The 10,665-nt window shown below is 47.7% G+C and overlaps 1 protein-coding gene across 1 annotated transcript in view; it reads right to left on the bottom strand.

Moving 5' to 3' along the window:
• Positions 1-617: 617 nt before the first annotated feature.
• LOC135913454 (uncharacterized) overlaps positions 618-10,665 on the bottom strand; it is a 31,459-nt gene continuing 21,411 nt past the window's right edge. Inside the window, exons 5-7 of the mRNA XM_070528792.1 lie at positions 1,005-1,138; positions 880-934; positions 618-774 (exon numbers count right to left, since the gene is read on the bottom strand). Of these exons, the coding sequence (XP_070384893.1) occupies positions 618-774; positions 880-934; positions 1,005-1,138 (346 nt within the window). The remainder of the gene's footprint in view (positions 775-879; positions 935-1,004; positions 1,139-10,665) is intronic.

Here is a 10,665-nt window from a genome sequence, read left to right as displayed (position 1 = left end):
TTTCTTTTTTCCCCCTTAGGGCTCTTACAGGTCCACTTTCTGTTGCTACGATTCCTGAAAAAGGTGTTCATTATTCGAAGCTTATTCCTTTCTGCGAATTCTACCGTCATATCTCCTCTAGCCTTACTAGAGTCAATGCCGTAGTTTCCAATTGCTTTTTCACCAGCCTGCTTTTCCCCACTTTTGCATTGAAATCACCAATCGCTACAGTATACTGAGTTTGCACTTTTCTCATCGCTAATTCAACATCTTCATAAGACTGATCTACATCATGATCGTGACTGTATGCTGGAGCGTAAAGTTGTACTATGTACTTTTAATCTTTGCCTCTTGTTAACTTTGATTACGACTACCGCTACCCTCTCATTAAACGCTGTAGAATTCATCAATGTTGCCCGCTATGTCCTTATGGATTAGCAATCCTACCCCATGTTGCTTCTTATCTGGGAGACCTGTATAGCAGAGGACACGTCCGTTATAGAGCAATGTGTAATCCTAACCAGTTCTTCTATTCCCACTAACGGCGATTATATCCCAAACAATGTGTGATAGTTCCTCAAAAAGACCTGCTAAGCTAGCCTCACTCGACAGAGTTCGGCAATTAAAGGTTGACAGGGTCAGTTTCCATTGGCGGCCGGTCCGGACCTAGAGATTCTTAGCGCCCTCTGCTGCATTACAGGTCTGACCGCCGTCTTGGTCAGGTGCTCCACAGCTGCTGGGGATTGAGGGCCGTCGGTGAATTGTAGGGATGATTTGGGAGGTGGTGGCCGAATACTGCACCAGGGAGGCCAATTCCTGTTCTGGTGTGGGAGTGTCTTTGTAGAAGCTTAGTGAGCCTTCCTAATTTGGTTGTACCTGGATTAGTATAGCCCCACTCACTCTCGGCATCTATTGCCAGTGTCAGGTGCCACTCCAAGCCTGCAGATGTTGTGCACTGTAAGTGGTGAATTTCAAGCTCACCATCATAAAAAAAAACCTTATATGTTTGGATTTGAACTTCCGACTTCTGGCTGGCTGGCTGGCTGGCGCTTGGCTGGCTGGCTGGCGCTTGGCTGGCTGGCGCTTGGCTGGCTGGCGCTTGGCTGGCTGGCTGGCTGGACTGGGCTGGGCTGGGCTGAGCTGGGCTGGCTGGAACCACCTTAAAGGTATATAGTACAACACAAATAATTCAACAGTTCTGAAAGCATAAGCCACATGACAACCACCTTGATAAACAAAAAGTACATTGTTGGTTTATATGACATGCTAATGTACTTTTGCTATCACACTCACCAATCACTGTTTGCAGATTGGGGCTACATAAACATGATTGTTACTATGGATGGAATATTTCTTAGAAGAAATGTTCGACATTGTCCACACAACTGCTCATTGAACACCTCAAACTGTAGACTAAATTGCACTAAAATAGACCAGTACCATAAACATCAGTTCTACACTTTTGTAGCATGTCTCCTATGAATGTATAAAACCATTTGACAATGCAGAACACTTTGAAAACAAGGTCAATCATAAATCAATCAATCATAAATACCATCAAGTTGAGTGCCACTGCATGATCCATGTAGAATGACGCTTGCCATTAAATTGTTGGTCATACATTCCATGATGTTCATCTCTACTTGGAATATGGATTAAGTAATGCTCTATTTCTATACACAGAGAGCATGCGTGTGAGGTAGCACATTGCACACCTTCACTGTGTTGATGTGGTTCAACCAGTTGGCAGCTGAGCATTTCTTTTCATTGTTTGTTTCTTTAATGCCATCTCCAGAAGTTACATGTACTACAGTTGTAAAGCATTCAGCCACCAGTGGATGTAGCCAGAAATTTATTTCTCAGGGAAACATCTCTGCCACCTGTGACGACACTTTCCATGATCAACCACACCTTTTGCTTTCCCCTTTCTCTCATTCCTTGCCAATATATATATTGAAATACTACGGTTGAGACGACGCTTTATTCCAAGAAGGAAAAATGGCGCCGACGCAAAAACGAACACGAGCCGATGATTGATGATGACTTTGTACAGATGAAGATGAAGTCCGCATAAATGCTTACACTAATTTCCCCCGTGGACGGAAGCGGCCAGCCTGGCCGCACATTAGACAGTGGAACGGATATGAAAGGGCTTCAGGCGAGAAACGTGCACGATCTCTGTTCCGCGGCAGCGTCGGTCGGTTGGGGACTCAACAGGTGTAACGCGATAGTTCACCGGCGAGGTCTGCTCGATGACTTTGTAGGGGCCAAGATATCGAGACTCAAGCTTCTCACATAAACCGGGTGTTCGCGCAGGGGTCCATAGGAGCACATCGTCACCAGGGCGGTAGGAAACGGCGCGATGAGAGGCATCGTACCGATGTTTGCGATCGTCTTGGCTGGCTGCAGTGTTCATACGGGCGCGACGACGACATTGGGCAAGACGAGACACAAACTGGTCGCAAATGAATGGTGAAGCATTGACGGGGCCAGAGAAGAAAGAAACGTCGAGTGATGAGGTTGGGTGGCGGCCGTATACTAAGAAAAACGGAGAGTATCCGGTGGTCCGTTGAACAGACGTGTTGTACGCAAATGTTACAAATGGGAGAATCGCATCCCAGTTACGATGATCAGGTTGAATATACATGGATAGCATGTCACACAGCGTGCGATGAAATCGCTCTGTTAGGCCGTTGGTTTGAGGGTGGTAGCTAGACGTTGTCTTGTGCACGGTGTTGGACGCTTGCAGAACTTGATTAAGAGTGCTTGAAAGGAATGCCTTGCCTCGGTCGCTCAAAAGAACGTGAGGCGCCCCGTGACGTAAGTAGACAGCCTGCAAGAAGAAGGCCGCTACTTCTGAGGCAGCTCCTGAGCGTATTGAGGCTGTTTCAGCGTACCGGGTCAAATGGTCAACAGCAGTGACGATCCATCGGTTGCCGTCTGGAGTAGGTGGGAGTGGCCCGAAAAGGTCAATGCCGACGACAGAGAAGGGTTGTGCTGGACAAGGAAGTGGTTGTAGGGTCCCGACCGGAGCAGTAGTAGGTCGCTTACGGTGTTGGCAAAGCGTGCACGAGGCAACATATTTAGCTATGCTCGTCGAAAGGCCTGGCCAATAGAATCGGCTGCGTATGCGCTCGTGTGTTTTGTTGTAACCCAAGTGGCCTGACGTCGGGTCATCGTGCGAGGCCTGCAGAACTGCAGCGCGAAGAGAGCGCGGTAGAACGGGAACCCATCGATGGCCTTCTGGGTGAAAAATGTACCGGTAGAGCACGTCGTCTTCAAACTTGAACAGTTTGAGTTGTTTCCGTAGCCTGGCATTGGGAGGAGATGAAACACCGCTAAGGCAATTGATGATACTATGGCAATAGGAATCGGCGCGCTGGTGAGTGGAAAGCACTGAAAGGCGGTTTGGTGAAGTCAAGGAAGAAATCGGTGTAAGAGACGAAGCGTCCTCCGTGCGGCCAATTTGACAAGGTGATGTGATGTGCCCCGATGATGGTGGTAATGGGCATCGTGAAAGAGCATCGGCATCTTGGTGCTTCCGTCCGGACTTATATATGACATTGAAATCATATGCTTGCAATCGGAGTATCCAGCGGCCAAGGCGCCCGGACAAGTTTTTGATCGTCGACAACCAACATAGGGCATGGTGGTCGGTCACAACCGTGAAATGTCGACCGTGGAGGTATGGACGAAATTTCTGAATGGACCAGACAACAGCCAAACACTCTTGTTCGGTTATCGAGTACTTCTTTTCCGCGGAAGTGAGAGTGCGGCTTGCATATGCAACAACCTTTTCGCAAAATTCGTGGTCGCGCTGCAGCAGTACGGCACCAATTCCGTGACCGCTGGCGTCAGTATGCACTAATGTGGGCGCCTTGTCATCAAAATGACAAAGAACAGGTGGGGATGTTAGTGCGCGCTTGAGTTCTTGGAACGCGGCTTCACACTGATCGTTCCAATCGAAGGAACTGGAACTAGCAAGGAGCTTGTGGAGGGGCGAGGCAATGCTGGCAAAGTTCCGGATAAAACGTCGAAAGTATGAGGCGAGTCCAATGAAGCTGCGCAGTTCTTTTGCACGAAGTGGACGTGGAAAGTTGAGCACCGCGGAAATTTTATCCGGATCGGGCTGGATGCCGGCTTTGCTAACGAGATGACCCAGGACTTTAATCGTTGTGCTAGCGAAACGGCACTTCCTCGTGTTTAGTTGAAGTCCGGCATTAGAAAGGCATGTGAGCACTTCATCTAAGCGTTGCAGATGGTCAGTGAAAGTCGAGGAAAACACGACGATGTCGTCGAGGTAACATAGACAAGTTTTCCACTTGAGGCCGCGAAGAACCGTGTCGATCATTCTTTCAAATGTGGCGGGAGCATTGCATAGACCGAAAGGCATGACATTAAACTCATAAAGACCATCCGGAGTAGAAAAGGCGGTCTTTTCTTTGTCCGCTTCGTGCATTGGGATTTGCCAATATCCGGAGCGAAGATCAAGGCTGGAGAAATATTGCGCGCCTTGCAACGAATCAAGGGCGTCATCGATACGGGGCATCGGATATACATCCTTACGGGTGATCTTGTTTAGCGCACGGTAGTCAACACAAAATCGTACCGATCCATCCTTCTTCTGCACCAAAACGACGGGTGATGACCAAGCACTGGCGGAGGGACGTATGACGTTTCTTTTCAGCATATCGGCGACGTTCTCCTCGATGATTTTGCGTTCGGCCAAAGAGACTCGGTAGGGACGACGGCGTACAATAGTCTGGCCCTCGGTGTCGATACGATGGAAGGCAACGGAAGTTTGTCCGAGGGACGAAGTATCCATATCGAAGGAGGCCTGGTGCTTCGTAAGCAATTTTAGCAACGCTTCATGTTGAGCAGCAGTAAGGTCAGGGCTTATCACGGAAGTAAGGGCAGATGAAGCAGATTTGTCCTGTTGAGGAAGAGCTGGCGAGGCGGCAAGAGGAAGCAGGGAGACTGGTTGGGTATCCACATAACAGGTCACTGCGGAGCCTTGAGGTAGGAGGATTGTCTCAGAGGTCGCATTTAAAGCGATGATTAAGGCAGAGCTTTCTTTGAACCGCACCATGCAGGAAGCGAAGACTATCCCACGGGCAAGACAGCGACCGTAAGGAGTGATGAACACGTCGCCATTGGTGATGTCCGTAGAAGAGATACTTATGACTTGCTCGTGGCCGGGAGGCAGTACAGAATCGGCAGCAGTGAGAAAGCGCAGTCGTGGCTCATCGGTACTCCCGCCGCAATGAACTGTCTCGCTCATATGGACTACACGTTGACGGCAAGAGATTAAAGCGGACGCTGACGAGAGAAAGTCCCAACCCAAAATTAGTTCATGAGCGCACGGGAATAAAATCGCGAACTTAATGTGATGACAGATACCATCAATGAAGACGCGTGCTGTACATTGGGCTGATGGTCGAATTATTGCTCCATTAGCCCCAATCAGGGATGATCCAGTATAAGGCGTCTTCACTTTCCGCAGACGAGAGCACAGGTAGGCACGCATAACAGATATAGTAGCTCCCGTGTCAATCAGAGCTAACAAAGGCCCACCCTCCACAGACACCAATAACATGTTCGAAGGACGTTCAGGAGGACTTGGAGCACCTCGCGGCGATGCAGTTTTCCCTCCAAAAACTGCACTGGTTAGTTTTCCGGTCGCTGGACATGGAGTTGGGAGACAGGGCGAAGTGGCGAAACAGAACGTCGGAGCGGCGATGGGGAGCGGCGTCTCAAGGCACGTGTGTTGAGTGCGGTGTTGGAGAAGTCGGCCGGAGATGGAGATCGGCGAACGGGAGGATTATCGTCATAAGTGCGGTAAACGCGAGGAGGTGGCTCATCGCGTTCAAAGGCCGCGTAACCACGACGTTCGTCTTGAAGTGGATTGAGGTCGAAGGGATCTTAAAGCGCCTCCACCACTTGAAATACTACGGTTGAGACGACGCTTTATTCCAAGAAGGAAAAATGGCGCCGACGCAAAAACGAACACGAGCCGATGATTGATGATGACTTTGTACAGATGAAGATGAAGTCCGCATAAATGCTTACAATATATATATATATATATATATATATATATATATATATATATATATATATATATACACATTTGTCACATTTGCTGAATTACTAGTACTTTAAATAGAAATTTCATTCAGGATAAAATGCGATGTACTATATACAACTGTAACATACGACTGAGCAGCTTATCCATTCTCCTCGGCTCGACCGTCAAAGGAGCGCAATATGGAGCTGCCCCGTGTCTAGTCACCTTTCTGGTGAGAGAAGCAACCAGTTTATCACCTTTATCTTACCCCTCCACGTTCTAAGCGCTGTCAAAGGCAGCTGAGACGCCTTATACATAGCCAGGTTCACAGCCGACTGCGTACATGAGATTTCGTAACTATGACGTCAGAACTGTTGAGAAATAATTCGCTGCGGTGTAACCCATTGCGATCAACTAAAGGCATCTATCGCGAACAAATCAAGGAAATTTTTAGGCATGTAGGGCCCTCTGGGCTGTACTTGTCGGCGATAATTTAGCCTCGCCTCCTATGGTATTACCTGCCTGAGCAAGGTCGACTGCTCGGTTGCCATCATCATCATCATCAGCCTGGTTACGCCCACTCCAGGGCAAAGGACTCTCCCATATTTCTCCAACAGCCCCGGTCATGTACTAGTTGTGGCCATGCCGTCCCTGAACACTTCTTAATCTCATCCACCCACCTAACTTTCTGCCGCCCCCTGCTACGCTTCCCTTCCCTTGGAATCGAGTCCGTAACTCTTAATGACCATCGGTTATCTTCCCTCCTCATTACATGTCCTGCCCATGCCCATTTCTTTTTCTTGATTTCAACTAAGATGGCATTACCTCGCATTTGTTCCCTCACCCAATCTGCTCTTTTCTTATCCCTTAACGTTACACCTATCATTCTTTCCATAGCTCATTGCGTCGTCCTCAGTTTGAGTAGAACCTTTTTCGTAAGCCTCCAGGTATCTGCCCCTTAAGTGAGTACTGGTAAGACACAGGTATTATACACTTTTCTCTTTAGGGATAATGGCAACCTGCTGTTCATGATCTGAGAATGCCTGCCAAACGCACCCCAGCCCATTCTTATTCTTCTGATTATTTCCGTCTAATGATCCGGATCCGCAGTCACTACCTGCCCTAAGTAGATCTATTCCCTTACGACTTCCAGTGCCTCGCTGCCTGTTGTAAATTGCTGTTCTCTTCCGAGACGGTTAAACATTACGTTAGTTTTCTGCACATTAAATTTTAGACCCACTCTTCTGCTTTGCCTCTCCAGGTCAGTGAGCATGCATTGCAGTTGGTCCCCTGAGTTACTAAGCAAGGCAACATCATCAGCGAATTGCAAGTTACTAAGGTATTCTCCATTAACTTTTATCCCCATTTCTTCCCAATCCAGGTCTCTGAATACCTCCTGTAAACACGCTGTGAATAGCATTGGAGAGATCGTATCTCCCTGCCTGACGCCTTTCTTTATTGGGATTTTGTTGCTTGCTTTATGGAGGACTACGGTGGCTGTGGAGCCGCTATAAATCTCTCTCAGTATTTTTACATACGGCTCGTCTACACCCTGATTCCGTAATGCCTCCATGACTGCTGAGGTTTTGACAGAATCAAACGCTTTCTCGTAATCAATGAAAGCTACATATAAGGGTTGGTTATATTCCGCACATTTCTCTATCACCTGATTGATAGTGTGAATATGATCTATTGTTGAGTAGCCTTTACGGAATCCTGCCTGGTCCTTTGCTTGACTGAAGTCTAAGGTGTTCCTGATTCTACTTGCGATTACGTTAGTAAATAGTTTGTAGGCAACGGACAGTAAGCTGATCGGTCTATAATTTCTCAAGTTTTTGGCGTCCCCTTTCTTATGGATTAGGATTATGTAAGCGTTCTTCCAAGATTCCGGTACGCTCGAGGTCATGAGGCATTGCGTATACAGGGTAGCCAGTTTCTCTAGAACAATCTGTCCACCATCCTTCAACAAATCTGCTGTTACCTGATCATCCCCAGCTGCCTTCCCCCTTTGCTTATCTCCCAAGGCTTTCTTTACTTCTTCCGGCGTTACCTTTGGGATTTCGAATTCCTCTAGACTATTTTCTCTTTCATTAACGTCGTGGGTGCCACTGGTACTGTATAAATCTCTATAGAACTCCTCAGCCACTTGAACTATCTCATCCATATTAGTAATGATATTGCCGACTTTGTCTCTTAAAGCATACATCTGATTCTTGCCAATTCCTAGTATCTTCTTCACTGCTTTTAGGCTTCCCCCGTTCCTGAGAGCATGTTCAATTCTATCCATATTATACTTCCTTAAGTCAGCGGTCTTACACTTGTTGATTAACTTCGAAAGTTCTGCCAGTTCTATTCTAGCTGTAGGGTTAGAAGCTTTCATACATTGGCGTTTCTTGATCAGATCTTTCGTCTCCTGCGATAATTTGCTGGTATCCTGCCTAACGGAGTTACCACCGACTTCCATTGCACACTCCTTAATGATGCCCACAAGATTGTCGTTCATTGCTTCAGCACTAAGCTCCTCTTCCTGAGTTAGAGCCCAATACCTGTTCTGTAGCTTCATCTGGAATTCCTCTATTTTCCTTCTTACCGCCAACTCATTAATCGGCTTCTGATGTACCAGTTTCGTTCGTTCCCTCCTCAGGTCTAGGCTAATTCGAGTTCTTACCTTCCTGAGGTCACTGCAGTGCACCTTGCCAAATACGTCCACATCTTGTATGATGCCAGGGTTAGCGCAGAGTATGAAGTCTATTTCATTTCTAGTCTCGCCGTTCGGGCTCCTCCACGTCCACTTTCGGCTATCCCGCTTGCGAAAGAAGGTATTCATTATCCTCATATTACTATGTTCCGCAAACTCTACTAATAACTCTCCCCTGCTATTTCTAGTGCCTATGCCATACTCCCCCACTGCCTTGTCTCCAGCCTGCTTCTTGCCTACCTTGGCATTAAAGTCGCCCATTAGTATAGTGTATTTAGTTTTCACTCTACCCATCGCCGATTCCACGCCTTCATAGAAGCTTTTGACTTCCTGGTCATCATGACTGGATGTAGGGGCGTAGACCTGTACAATCTTCATTTTGTACCTCTTATTAAGTTTCACAACAAGACCTGCCACCCTGTCGTTAATGCTATAGAATTCCTGTATGTTACCAGCTATATTCTTAATTATCAGGAATCCGACTCCTAGTTCTCTTCTCTCCGCTAAGCCCCGGTAGCAAAGGACATGCCCGCTTTTTAACACTGTATATGCTTCTTTTGGCCTCCGAACTTCACTGAGCCCCATTATATCCCATTTACACCCCTCTAATTCCTCCAATAGCACTGCTAGACTCGCCTCACTAAATAACGTTCTAGCGTTAAACGTTGCCAGGTTCATATTCCAATGGCGGCCTGTCCGGAGCCAGTGATTCCTAGCACCCTCTGCTGCGTCGCAGTTCTGACCGCCGCCTTGGTCAGTTGCTTCGCAGCTGCTGGGGACTGAGGGCCGGGGTGTGATTGTCGTGTTCATATAGGAGGTTGTGGCCAAGTACTGCACCAGGGTGGCCAATCCTGCTCTGGTGAGGGAGTGCGTTACCGGTTCTGGTCACCGGGATCAGGCCACACTCCAGGCCTGTTTGTGTAATTTTATCACACGCGATTTTTTTTAAAAATCCGGTGGAAAATTGTCGGCACCGGAATTCAAACCACGGACCTCTTGCACGCGAGGCGGGTGTTCTACCTCTACGCCACCGCTGCAACCTCTGCAACCGGTTGCCATAGTCGGAAGTTATAATCCAAGTATAAGGTTTCTTTTTAAAGATGGTGAGCTTGAAATTCACCTCTTCCAGTGCACAACAACTGCAGGCTTGGAGTGGCACCTGACACTGGCAATAGATGCCGAGAGTGAGTGGCGCTATACTAATCCAGGTACAACCAAATAAGGAAGGCTCACTATGCTTCTACAAAGACATTCCCTCACCAGAACAGGAATTGGCCTCCCTGGTGCAGTATTCGGCCACCACCTCCCAACTGATCCCTACAATTCACCAACGGCCCTCAATCCCCAGCAGCTGTGGAGCACCTGACCAAGACGGCGGTCAGACCTGTAATGCAGCAGAGGGTGCTAAGAATCTCTGGGTCCGGACAGGCCGCCAATGGAAACTGACCCTGTCAACCTTTAACTGCCGAACTCTGTCGAGTGAGGCTAGCTGAGCAGGTCTCTTTGAGGAACTATCACACATTGTTTGGGATATAATCGCCCTTAGTGAGAATAGAACTGGCGAGGCTTACACATTGCTCAATAACGGACGTGTCCTCTGCTATAGAGGTCTCCCAGATAAGAAGCAATACGGGGTAGGATTCGTAATCCATAAGGACATAGCGGGCAACATTGACAAATTCTACCGCGTTAATGAGAGGGTAGCGGTATTCATGATCAAACTTAACAAGAAGCAAAGAATAAAAGTAGTACAAGCCTACGCTCCAACACACAGTCACGATCATGATGAAGTAGATCAGTCTTATGAAGATGTTGAATTAGCGATGAGAAAAGTGCAAACTCAGTATACTGAAGCAATGGGTGACTTCAATGCAAAAGTGGGGAAAAAGCAGGCTGGTGAAAAAGCAATTGGAAACTACGG

This window comes from Dermacentor albipictus, unplaced genomic scaffold, assembly GCF_038994185.2.
Source record: "Dermacentor albipictus isolate Rhodes 1998 colony unplaced genomic scaffold, USDA_Dalb.pri_finalv2 scaffold_14, whole genome shotgun sequence".
Classification (NCBI taxonomy): Eukaryota; Metazoa; Arthropoda; class Arachnida; order Ixodida; family Ixodidae; genus Dermacentor; species Dermacentor albipictus.
The sequence above is the reverse complement of the archived record's forward strand: the minus strand, read 5'-3'. Positions and strand labels throughout refer to the sequence as shown.